Source organism: Ptychodera flava, chromosome 6 (assembly GCF_041260155.1).
Source record: "Ptychodera flava strain L36383 chromosome 6, AS_Pfla_20210202, whole genome shotgun sequence".
NCBI lineage: Eukaryota > Metazoa > Hemichordata > Enteropneusta > Ptychoderidae > Ptychodera > Ptychodera flava.
Window position 1 is genome coordinate 5463778 of NC_091933.1, and position 13774 is coordinate 5477551.

The following is a 13774-nucleotide window of genomic DNA, read 5'->3' on the forward strand; positions in this document are numbered from 1 at the left end:
ATTGTACATAGAGATGTACAATACTCCAATTGCGTTGAAATCAAATGATTGTGTATGTGTGTATTTTAATCTACTGCTCTCACTCTGCATATCTGACTGAAATTTCCTTGAACTTGACAGCGGTGGTCAAAATTATCCTGATAAGCCTCATCTTGCTGCTTGTCTATCAGTGGTACACTTTTACCAGAGATGCTACAACCACTCATCAAGAGTTACCTGACAAAACCGATAACGGTAAGCTACCTGTCCTCTTGCTGTCTGCCATTTCATGGTTTGATACATTGTGACTCATCCGTCAGAATTAATGACAAATGGTGTGTCAGAATGCATGTATCTGTCTTTGTCAATAACCCACAATTCACCACTGTGAATCATTGTCATAGTCTGCCATTTGATTCTGTTTCAGTCTGTGTCTAGCATCTGTTTGTCATCCTCGGCCACTAGAATAGAACGAGGGCAGTACATGTAGATTACATGTGAAATTCAGCAGACATGTTGATCAGATTAGGAAGTGTTGTATGTCTGATCTTGGTATACCTTGACAATCTGGAGCAGCATTACCTACTATGTAAAATTGACATTAAGGTAATGAAAGACATATCACTGTCATCAGACATGAAGTAAACCGTGACTAAGTTAATGATTATGATGATAATGATGATGATAGCAGTGATAAGATGATGATTGCAACATTAGTGATGGTGATAATGATGATAAAAGTTAGTTTGAAGTGCAGATCACAGTAACACAGCAAAACTATGGATTACAACATTCATGATCATAAATTGTAAAGTGGTTTTCCTATAATATTGCATAATAAACTACAGCGACAGAACATACAGGATCATTATTTTCAGAAAAATTAAATATTGTTGATTTTTTTGTTGCCACGCAACAGCCTTACATGAGATGAAACTCTCAAACTAACCTATAATTGAGAGTTTGGTTAGCTCATGATCATGCCAGTGGATAATAGGATATAATAATATGGAAAATATTTGAATTTATAAAGGCAAAAGAAATTTCACTATGAACAGAAACACTTGACATACTTTAGAACTACTGTAACTTTTTGTTTTTAATCAATACAGGAATGGCAATCTATTACAAACGTATGTCATGCATAATCTTATGATCATAAATGTACTCTTATCTACTAATCAGTATTTTCTTCTCGTTGGTATGACAGTGTTGAAATTTGATGGAGGTGATGCAGTGGAGACGGATAAAAAAGATGAAGAGGTTGTTCCAAAATGCGGGAACCAGAACGCTTGCAAGGCAAAGGAGACAAGTATTCATTTGAAGAGTGGATATTCCAATAAATTATCTCCAAGTGTTTGCATAGATGATAAATAGTAAGTTGCAATGAACTTCCACAGGGCATACCCTGTATTTACTCTTTAATTTGAGCTCCACAGTGTGCATGGGAATGACATGCTTGCATTTCAACCAGTAACAGTGTTACAGCCAGGACGCACCCTTGCGACAATGTCCCCAAGACGGAACCTGTAGTCCCTCATTCTCATGTACTCCCAGTCACCTCAGATGCACTTATGGGTCGACTGTTTTGGATGTAGGTGATAGACTAACAGTAATGTTCTTTACTGACGATGGCCTTTGTTTTGCATGATTATTTTGAGGCTTATCTAATACTTTCGGAGCTGTGAATAGAAGTAATTACACACTGCATTTGATATTATAACTTGCTTCTAGTTCGATTGAGCTCTTATTGGCGACAGATACAGTATACAGCAACAATTACTTGCCTGAAATTCAAGCAAAGTGACGTGGTCTCGTTAGCTTGAATTTTGTTTTGTAAAACTAATTTGGTAAAATAATACAAAACTTGATTGACAACTGACAGATGTTATCCCCCAAAATGTGCAAAATGTCCCCAAAAATTAAACAGCAATGGGACACAGTGTCCCCTGCTTTAAAATTCCTGGCTGCAAGACTGCCAGTGTCAGTCACAATGGTGATGTACATCACAAAAAAGGTTGAAAAACAAACTGTGGAGAGACTTACAATAAGACAGAGAACAGAAACTCCAAGTTTGATTTTCCGTGCCTTTCCTTTTTGTTCCATCAGCATAATTGCAGAAGATGGCAGCTATCATCCAAGCAGGGGTATGAATATTGCTGCTTTTGAAGGTAGGAACTAGTTGCAAGATCATGCTACAGATCATGTGAAATAAAGCATGTTATAAATGTATGTTGTCATTTGACACCTCAGACTGCACAGTCTCATCACTGTTGAATGAAGACAACCAGTATGTTATAAAGGAGCCTGTAAAACAATCGCTTCCTAACTTTTTGATTTCAACCCAGTTATTGCTGATGGGTTACGGTTTTGCTGTATATATGCATTTGTGTCTTGGTGTGGAAAGGATAAAACATTATGATGATTAGCAACTACAGTCGCGACGCAGCTCCGCGATTTGGCGGTTAATTTGAACTGCGCACTTTTTCTGCGCAGGTTGCCAGGATTGCTCATGGCGGATTGAGCTGTACGATCATATAAGTGGTATGAGTTAGGAATCGTTGGAATTCTCGAACATCTGTTAATCTGTCTGTCTAATTCAGGCAGTATGTATTAAAGGAAGACGTTGCCTTTGTGTGGACGATTGCATGATATATGTACATACGACATCGACCTATTTTATATGTCTACGAATGTAATACGATGTTTCCAGCTACTCGTTACGTACCGATTCTTTTCGAAATTGGCAAAACCGTCCTAGACAGCGATTTACCTAACCATTAACAGAAATGTCTTTTATCATCCTTGTTCTACGAAATTGTGGAATATGGAACCGGTACATCCATTAAGACTTGTAAAATTTTGCAGTAAAACTCTGCCTGTACGGTGACTGGTTTCACCCATAGAGCTGCAGGGCGTGTGGACGGAGATGTTGGCGACAGTTGATTTAGCAGCCAGCGCTCCGTTTTCCATTTTGGCGATTGTTCCTCTTTAGGCCCCTAAATTCCAAAATTTTCTTGCCAGACCGGGTTCGGACCTTATTTCGCACCTACTCGCCAAAGGATGTCCCGATGTTTGTTATTTTCGCTGATAAAACTCGTATTTCGATTGACATGTGGTACACCCGCCGTGTTCAGCTGTGTTGCCACGTCCATGCTTAATATTGTCTTTTTTATGAGCCACAAAGGTGAAAAAATCTTGTAATTGTTAGATTCAGATCATAAAGCAGATCATAAAGCAGCACGATTTCAAAAATAGTGTGCGACCTTCATCTGAGTTTGTTCAGCACAAATCCGAAGTAAGGTAAGATTTGATCTTGTGATCATTGAGGGCGCTTCTAGGCTGCATCGGTAGGTGAACTGAGTGCGGGAACTGTTTTGACGAATTGGCATAGCCGTCCTAGAAAAAGAATGCGGCAAGGAAGTGGATTATTTGGTCAAAACATAATCTGTCATGGGTTCAGTGCATTTTCGACTCTGGACACAAACGTTTTACTGCTTTTTACGGTCGATGAATAGATTATATCGCATCGATACGATCGCGAGTTGTCTCCCATGCCTGCCGATTTTGGGGGGTTCTTGATGAGGTAATCATTGATTTGACCAATGTAGTTATTTATAATGTTCTGTCTTCGGACTGTGTTGATTTAGAACACGAAATGAAATCATTTAAGGTGAAAATTCCACGACAAACGAGGACATGTTGAGTGCGAAAATGGCCGCCATATATTTGAATTTAATGTATGCAGACCCCCCACGAACGGCAAATGGATTCTATTGTTCTCGCGGAGCTGCGTCGCGACTGACTAGATTTTACTTTGGTTCCTCTCAGTCACATGGCAAAGCTGCCGTATATACATGTATATTAAATAATGCAGTCATACTTGGGGACAGTTGTTGATGTAATGTGCTGAAGTTGCTTAACCATAAAACTACGGTTCCAAACCTACAGTACATACCATTCCATATCATTGTAAAACCCATTGACAAAATATCACTGTGGACTCTGAACATGTAAAGAAAGTACTCAGAGCATACATACAGTAATCATTATCAATGTGGTATAACTGAGGAATTCCCACGTATCTCTTTGGAAAAGCTGAGATCAGATATGAAAAGTTCAGATCCAGATCAGGTAGATGCTATGTGACAACTTGACGTTAAGAAAAAAATTGGAAAAAAATTATTGCACAAAGTTAAGTTCGAAGTATTCTTCATCTAGGGCATTTGGCATCAAGTTTGGGGCTAGGTTTTGCAGAAGGGACAAGTTTTCTAAAAATTTTACACTTTTGTGTGTCTTTTGCAGAATCGGGCCAAGGTGATGTAACCATGGCAACGTTTGATTTGTATGAGTACGGTATGTATATTTTGCAAGAAAACACAACAGGCCGATACATCGTAACGTTGAAGTGATCTCTTATTAATTAATTAGAGTACAAATGTCTTGTGAACATTTATACCTGTCAGTGCCAGACAAATCAACATGACATATGATAATTACATTGCAATGCTGATCATTTATCTTTATTGAGGGTATTTATCCTTGTTTTAATATGTTCTAATCAACAGTGGAAATGATGCATGCAGCTTCATGCATGACAGCATCAGATGTGAGGAAGGGGCATCTTTCAGTTAGGAAATACCAAAATAAGCTTACTTGTATCTGACATGCAACAATAATATCTGTAGGGGCTACTTTCTAGTTACAACTGTGGTCCCATAAACTCTTTGACAAACTTGATAATTATGACACTTTAGAGGTGATTACCCGATATCGGCCTTTTCCTAGTGTTGTAATCAGCATGATTTGTACTGCGTCAGACACATGACAAAGTCGAGTGTCTGACGTTGCATTAAATGACACAAATGCTCAGTGATACGACGCAAGGAACAGGTTATATTTAAGCAATAAAGCTCACCCAGCGATGGTATACCATGAGATTTTGACCAGTTCACAACATATATGCACGAGCGATAGCGAGTGCATAAATGAAGTGAATTGGTCAAAATTGAGTGGTATACCGTCGCTGGGTGTGATTTATTGCTATTATATCATAACAGTTTATTGAAATTCTGGCGTGGAATGTAAAAAACGGACTTTTACTCAAGCTGAGAGCTTGTGCGCATGCCTGCCATGGTATATCGCCAATATACAATGGTTGTTATCGCGTCTCGACCAATCAGATCGCAGCATATCCGCCATCAATATACTGGTATGATATAATAGATAATAACCAATGTTACAGTAGCATGTACTTATGCCCAGAATTTACAAATGGTGCAAAACAATTTAAATTTTGAGGTTTTATTCTGTCATGCTCATAAAATATGGAAATATTTTTGTAAACAGGCTGCATTCATAAACTGTACGCAGATGTCAGCAACACGCATATACACGCCATAAGGAAAGATACCGAAACTCAAACTAGTGGCAGGGACAGAACTTTTCATGGTGCAGTATGTTGTTACAATTTCAACCAAATATTGAATTAAAAACTTTCCTCTCCTTTAACTCTCTTTCGATTTTGATTGTAGTAAATCTTCTTTCGGAGCAGAGTGAGGCGGCCATTTTGTTTGAGTTTTGTTTCGTTTGAGTCACCATATCAACAGGTGTCATGCATGCAGCATTACTGTCATGCCATGCACTCATTACCTGTTCAGAGATAGACCGTGCCGTGTCAACAGTAGAATGTTCACTAGAGCTTGTCTAAAAATTACAAGAACTTTAACGGAATAACCATGGGAAAACCTTACAAGATTCAACATATTATTCCCATATTTAGCAAGCTGAAATATCCTTGTTCCTCAAAGCCCTTCAAATTTAAATGTCAGCAATGTCACATCGTAGTGGCAGCCACTTTGTTTGTTTTCTTGTTCACTATCAATTTGAAAATGTAGTTTTGGAACACTCAAAAACTGATGACACTTATCATGCACAGCTTGTCACTTACAGTAAAATGCAAAGGCTGATATTTGACCGTAAACTTCACCAGGATAGAGAATAATGTAGGCATGGATAGATGATAAAAGCTAATATAATGTGGATCACTTTACATTAAAGTGGTCTTTAAACTTGTTGGAACTTGTCTGTTGGTTTTGGTTTACAAGTGTGAAATGAACAAATGAAAAGCATTTCATGCTTTGTTTAAAGTGAGTTAAATTCAACTGACCTAAAAAAGGAAACTGTCTTCTTGTCAGTGACAATCTTTCTTTTAGCTCTTACAGACAGTCAACAAATGATTTTGTTTCTGAAGTCTGTGAAAGACAGACAGATCCTTGTGGTTGTCACCTATGATGATGCAGCCAATCAGCTGTCGAATGAAGCTAGGAAGATTTTCATGGATGATTTTGGCAGCACTCTAATCAGTAAACTAAACTACAGGGGGAATTGGATTTTCATTGGACAGAAAGGAGTACCAGAGTCACCTTACCATTATGAAGAGGTCAGTTAATCTATGAAAGAAGTCGATTTCATCAAAAATATTTACATTCGACCCTGCCTGAATCTGTCAGTTAAGTGGTCGTTGGTGACAGTACTGTAATTTTTATCATGGCAGACTTGATAGAATTGTATGAAAATCCTGCATTAGCATTTTCAAAGTCTATCTTTTCATCATCAGTACCGGTATATCTGATTCTCATTGAGGTTATACAAAGTTTAATGCTCATATATTTTGCTAAATCAAGTGCACATTGTGTGTTACTCTATCTTCCAACCTGTTGTTTGCAAGTGTCCAACTGTGCAGCAATAGATGTATGTCATAGAGGACAAAGTCTTCACTTTTGTGAATTATGTATTGTATTTTAAATTCCAGCAGTAGTGTTTCATGTATGTGTGTGGTATATTCTAGCATCAGATCATTTTGTCTACTTGGACAGAGACTCGACATTAGATACATGTACATGCTTGAAAACAAAAACTTTTTACCTTCAATCTGCGTTACTGTGCATGGATTAAACCATCCAAGTGAGTGATAATCAGTAATATTATGTTACATGATATTGTACATGTGTATAATATGATATTATATGATTGTGATGTGATGTGATATGATATGATATGATATGATGTGATACATGTACAACATGATATGACATGATACAGTGTAATATGATATTATCTATGATATGATGTATCACTCGCTGTCTTTTGTCAGGTTTATCCATTCAACAAGGAAGAAGGGGAGTGGGCAAAACAGATTGAGATAGAAGGATGTACACCTCCAATATCAGGTATGTATGTGTTTACATCTGAACATGGAAGGGTCGATCTCCTTATGTGTCTTTTTCACTAATGCAGTGTCACTTGAGTATGTCCCTCTCCCCTCACCTATTTCTACCCTTAATCGACCAGCTGTGTACTCTGTATCATAGACACTATGTCAGCACACTCTAATATCTTATTGATCAAGGCTGAGTTTTTGCACAAATGTGTGATGTGTGATCCCATTTCAAAATGTCATTCCCCAGACATTTGACATTGGCTTGACTATCAAACCACTTTTCTAGAGTACTAGGTAATTTATTACTCAAGAATGTCAGGTCTGCTTGCAGACTGCAGAATGAGCAGTTTGGACTCAGACAATGCACAGTCTTCATTTCATACATCTCTTTGATTTAAATCAACAGTTGAACAGAACCCTAAGGACAACGATGTGGTTGAGATGCAATCTACACTGCAGTGTGGCCTGACCAAGGTGTGTTCAGTGTCCAGCATTGCTGTCAGAGTTCACTCAGGATACTTTGAAAAAAAGAATAAGATTCTACCAAGCATCTGTGTCAACGGTGACGTGTAAGTGTTTGCTTTTTCATGTTTTTTGATCTTCGGAAACATCAAACAGAGATACAACAGCCTTAAGCACAACAGCAGTGAGATTTACAATGTAAGGATAGGCTTTGGGTTCTAGGATTGAAGTTAGAGACCTGTATTTCACAGCAAGGACACTGAATCCATTGGCATACTCTGTTTGGCAAAGAGAATTCTCAACAAGATGTGCTTTTGTGTTGTAAATGTTACGTGACCAAAATTTACGCTATAATGTTTTGTCTCTCTCCTAAGTTAAATTGAAGTAGTATCGTATGTTTGAAACATCTTTTTAAAATATCATTTCAATAACAACAGTCAATATTCAACATTACAATTGTGCATTGATCTTTCCTTTACAATTGATGGATAGTGTAGAAGTTTGCATCGCAATTGTCAAGTGAATTTTCAAGTTTTGAAGAGCAAACATGCCACTGACACTTTTATTAACTTAGCTAGGGAGTACAGAGGTAGCCCAGCATAGAATAGTGTATATTAAAATGACAACATGAGTCTGGACGGTGACCTCTCAAATTTGGAAACTGTCATGAAATGTTGATCCATAGGATCACAATCTTAGACTCAGTCTTTCTTCTCAATTTGTTGCTATCTTGCCAATGTTGGTAGGATCAAAAATATCGACTATAGAATTAAAATAGAATTTATGACAAAAGCCAAACTGATGGATATGAAAAACAAAATATCTCAGTCCAAGTGGTAAAGGTGTAACTGAAAGAATTACTTTTGGGTGCGGGACCAAAATTCCTATCTTTGTTTGGACATCAAAGTTGATCAACATAAGTTGCTCATTATACTGTGTGTTCTGTGCCTTACAGTGTCCTTGGTACCAATGTTCACACACCAGGCAGAGGAATCAGTCTTGTCATCGTCAATCCAACCACTAAGGCCATTGAGAAGATAGCAACATTTGATACCTATGAATCAGGTATGTTTGTCTTTCCATTTCTACAGAATGGTACCTGTACAGTTATCTTTTATGCCAAGATTTACTTTCATGTCTTCTTTAACCCCTTGACTACCTATGGCGCCGGATATATCCGGCGCCATATTGAATTACCATATACCTTGAGTGCCGGAAATATCCGGCACAGTTAAATAGGCGTATTTGCTTCGTTTTTGTCGCTAAAAATCCCGTAATTTCGGCGTCGGCACGCAGCGCGACTAAGACTGATGTATTCCGATCTGGCCAGAATGTGATTGCGCCCCCGTACGTCCGAGTATGGCCAAAATCCGGAAGCAAATGTCGTGACCCACTACCTCGACCCTGAAAGGTCATGCTGATCTCAGAAGCTTCGCGCTGATTGTTTACAGTTTCAGAAGTACGGACGATCGTGAAGATGTTTATGGTTGTTTTTTTTAATGAAATGAAATGTTTATTTATTGAAAACAAATGATTTATATGTAAATATGTTCTATTAACAGCAATATTTGCGATTGAAACTAGAGGAAATACAATTTTTTACTATACGCCAGTGAAATTTTATAGCAGCCATATTATCAATATGACTGGTCACATGACTGGTCATGTGTTTGGTCATGTGAGATTTTGTTCCCTAAAATGTATTTTTAAATATTGTGAATATATTTTTGGATAAATCATAACCATTTTAGATGCATGTTTCTGCAAGGAAGACATAAAGCAGGTGTTTACAAGTATAAACTGTGTTGATTTTCAAATTAAGAATCATGTCAGATTCTGATTTTTGTGGTCATTTACTCTGCCTTTTGTGAGAAAAATCTCAAATAAGTACATGATAACATCTATAAATAAAGTAAAGGGTAGTTATTATTACATATATGTAAAGACAATACCATGAAAATTGCAACTGTATTCAAATTTGCGTCATTTTATGGATTCAAAACACGTCCTGATGCTTTAAATATTCATATTCTTTGCCAACTCTGGTCACATGATGTGTCATGTGATCAGTCACGTGACCTGGAAATACAAAACTTATGTATAAAAAGGTGGGAAATTTCGTGCTGATTCAGAAAATATATGGTTTATTAGTACGAACTTAATTTTTACTTTAAGCAGTGTTCACGCAATGACCACACCTAAGATTTTATCAATATTTCCATAAGGGCCCTGGTATATAGGAATACATTGGCCTTGGTAGTCAAGGGGTTAACTGCAACGGCTTGCATTCCAGACTTTTCTTACGTATTGGCATTCAACTTACAGTACTACTACTGTTTACGTGTATTTGCAAACGTTTAATCCACACACTGGCCCATTTGCCAAGTCAGTAAAAAGCAGTATTGACCTACTTGGAATGATAGGGTATGTCAAAGCAGGTTTAGTCAGTAAAAATCATGTTTACAGCATGTCTGTTTTCAGGGGCCTTTAAATGCTCAAGTCTGTGTTTAAATGCAACATATATATGGGATGTGTTGTGGCACACAACTAACTTGACCTGATGATGACATATGAACTTGGGTCAATTTTGTTGAATAAAACAGGCCCTCATGAAATGATAAGCCAGTGCTGGTAGTATATATATTAGGTTTGTTAAATAAATCTGCAAAAACTTCACTTCCTTTTTGCTAAACTTTGCAGTCATACATACTGGTATATGTCTTGTGGTGAATTTGTGGTACAGATTTTTGCCACTATTATTTCTGTATTCTCTAAACTTTCTTCAGCTTTGATTGATAAATAATGTAAAGGAAGTTGTTCATTTAGCTTGAGGATTTCCAGTGCCTAAGCTTTGCTTAAGTGAATTATTTCTAAAAATGCACTTGGATGGACAGTTAAACAATCTGGAAACAAGATGTGACAGTCTTCAAAATGTCTGGTTTTTTTCCTTCAGAGTTGGAGAGTTCCAAACTTGCCAAGATGATAGAGTCAGCGTCTGATGGCAGCATTGTCATTGGAACAACTTATGATGAAGCCTCACACCAGTAAGATTATTTAACTGACATAATATCTCCTGGAATATTTTTTTTTGCCTGAAATTTTTCACCATAACCATTTCACCACCATGGTTTGGCCAAGTCTCTCTGTTTTTGTGGCTCAGTTTGGCTTATACGTAGGGAAATGGAGTACAAGGGTCAGTGATAAGATATCCCTCCATGTACTTCACCGAAACTTACATGTAACAGGACACAAAATAACATTCCAAGTTTCAGAACAATATTTAAGTAAACTGTATGCAGTTAATTTCTTTCTGTAGAAAAATGTCATTTGAACATATTTACTTCTGTCAGCCTTTGGTCTTTGATTGACTACCAGTAATACATGTAGGGTCTTTTGGCTAATAAACAGCCCTAACCAAGTATGGGCCATTTTGAGTAGAGGGTATGGATGAATGATCGGCCATATCCAATCATGGGCCATTTTACCCAAGGATCTTTGGACAACTGAACAGCTTTTCTTATTATGATCTATATCACTTCACCAGGGTCTGTTAATAGTTTTTGTTCTGCTGTAGAAGGGCAATATTTGAAAAGTGTAGCATACTATGGCTCAACAAACCAAAATTTGTTTTTTGCAGGTTAACCTATGAAGCCAAAAATGCCCTGATCAGTGCAGGTAGCGGTGAAATACATAACCTGGACTACAGAAGTAGCTGGGCATTCATTGGACAGAAAGGTCTACTAGGTGCCACGCCCTATGAAAAGATTGCTGACAGAGAAGACCTGGGTTGGGCACCTAAAGTTGAAGTTATGGCCTGTATTCCTCAAGTCAGTGAGTGAATCTAGTTCCATATAAAAGCTAGCTATGTCAGGTTTTGTAGGTACAGAGGTGTTTGGTATCCCTTATGCAGGTTGAAGAGCCTTTAGGTATTTAGTCAAAACAAGACACATTTACTGTATCTGATGTACATATCATGCTACCAGAACAGTTACTCTACTCCAACGTGTAAAGCCACAGTTACAGGTTACATGTACAACTTTGTGTTTCTGGCATGTCCAGTATAATCATATTCATGATGGTTTGGTACGGGTAGATGTATTTCTATGCCCAAAACAACAATATTAAAACCAATCTCTGTTCCTTGTAGTTAAGTTCTACCCTTATCTCACACTGAGAGTTGTGTGCTGTAGATAGTTAGCCATAAGCATGGAGGTAGCAAGTAAAAGTTGCAGGTGGGTTTGTCCCCCAAAGCGCAGTCGGTCGACTTTTTTCACATGAAGGTTTATCTAAGTCTTTCACACCTCTAAAGCTGGCACACAGTCCATGTAGCCGAAAATGAGATGCAAATGATATGCGGTTAAGGTCTCCTCAACTAATTTTCAGCTGGTTGTTCACTTTCTACTATTTTTATAGTATTTTATACAGAGGCACAGACTTATTCTGCCTGCAACTTAAAACTGATAGTGATTTTGTAGCTCATTCTTGACTATTTTTCATAGTTTCTGGTAGCCGGTAACAGACACTTCGTGTTCGTGTCGGCTACATGGACGATCTGCCCTAAAGCTCTCCTTGAAAATATTTCAATTGCGAGGGATTGTGTTTACATAATGGCCATACCCAGTACCTCCCATACTGCTGAAGTAACTCAGTCAGTACCATTTCTCCACTGACCATGGTTACAGGCTGTTCGTTTTATTGCAATGGGAAGAAAGACAGTTCAGGGTTGAATTTCACTCAAGCCCTTCATTGTTACATAAATTGATGTCTGTCCTGGCAAGAAAGTTCAAGTCAGAGTATTTGATGTAATTTTTTCATAGTCAGATTTATGCCATTGGTTGGTTGGTTAATATAAATCCCTCCTGTTATGTAGGAGCACCCTCTGATGAGGTAAAATAAAGGTTATCAGCATTGCTCAAAGTGCGCATGCGTAGGACGTGACATGCAAATAAGAAGCGCCTTGAGATATCTTCGACTTTACAAATAACATCTAAGTGGTTTGGTGAGATGAAATGTGAAGCATCCATCATGAAAAGGAGCATATCATTGTCAGATGATTTGAAGGAACCAATGAGTGTTGAATAATTGTTAGCAGCAAGGATATCCCAAAATAGCGGAAAATATTTATCTCTTAAGTGGTTCATACAGATACAATGGCACACTAAATGTAGTCTATCTTCTGCTCCATCTCTGCATAGTTTGCAGGTTGGATCAACTTGGTTTTGGTTAAATTTAGCTCTGTTTGCTTGTAAGGTATAGGTTCCAGTAAGAAATCTTGCTTTGATACAAGCTCTTTCAATGTCACGAATGTTAGTGTTAGTTGAAGACCAAACATGGTGTGGTTTGTTCAGAGAACAGGCTTGAAGATTAACGAATCTACTTGACTGTTTCGAGGCAACATCGTTCTTGAGTTTTGAATGCCAGTAGTATGTATGGATATGGGTCCTTAACATAGCTTTCCATTGGTTCTTCGACGGGGGTTCTTGAAGCAGCTTATAATAATTTGGAAGGTCATATTTTTGCAGGATATCTTCGACTGTATTAAACCAGGACTTACTCTTGAAGTTGCTCATACTATATTGACAAAGGGCAAGGTTGTATTCTGCAGAGTTTCTAAGATAGCAAATGTTTACAAACAGAGTAATGATCGTGTGTCACGGAGGGCTTCTAAGGTCTGTGCACCGAGTAGCAGCAGAACAAGAGAATTGTTACATCTATTAGGGAGGTGTTGAAATTGTTTTAGAGTTTTCATTTGAAAACTCTCAATAGTAGATAAGTCCTTCTTCTCTATGTCGATGATTTCAAGACCAAATAGGAGTCTTGGGATAACGTAAGTTTTCCAAATATGGGAAGAGTTTATTGGGTTTAGGCTGTTACGTCCATGAAGTCCAGCGCCAAACAATTGATACAATGTTCTTCTAGCAATTTGAATATTTTCTGAGATATAAAATTTTCCGTCTTTTCTTCTTGTAATGTCTAAATGTGAGATGATGTCACCATTGGGAATAACATCATTGTTAATCTTTGGTTGGGAGATGGAGAAGTCTGTAGACTTGGGGTTTTTGGAGATACAGATACTCTCAGATGCGTTAATCAGTTGTCTTTTACTATAGT

At 37.7% G+C, this 13774-nt stretch overlaps 1 protein-coding gene across 1 annotated transcript in view; it reads left to right on the forward strand.

Moving 5' to 3' along the window:
* Positions 1-13774, forward strand: part of LOC139134672 (protein O-linked-mannose beta-1,2-N-acetylglucosaminyltransferase 1-like) — a 40812-nt gene that overhangs the window by 2330 nt on the left and 24708 nt on the right. The window contains exons 3-12 of the mRNA XM_070701640.1: positions 121-234; positions 1190-1355; positions 2089-2150; positions 4285-4335; positions 6204-6421; positions 7136-7211; positions 7608-7770; positions 8619-8728; positions 10617-10707; positions 11301-11494. Of these exons, the coding sequence (XP_070557741.1) occupies positions 121-234; positions 1190-1355; positions 2089-2150; positions 4285-4335; positions 6204-6421; positions 7136-7211; positions 7608-7770; positions 8619-8728; positions 10617-10707; positions 11301-11494 (1245 nt within the window). The remainder of the gene's footprint in view (positions 1-120; positions 235-1189; positions 1356-2088; positions 2151-4284; positions 4336-6203; positions 6422-7135; positions 7212-7607; positions 7771-8618; positions 8729-10616; positions 10708-11300; positions 11495-13774) is intronic.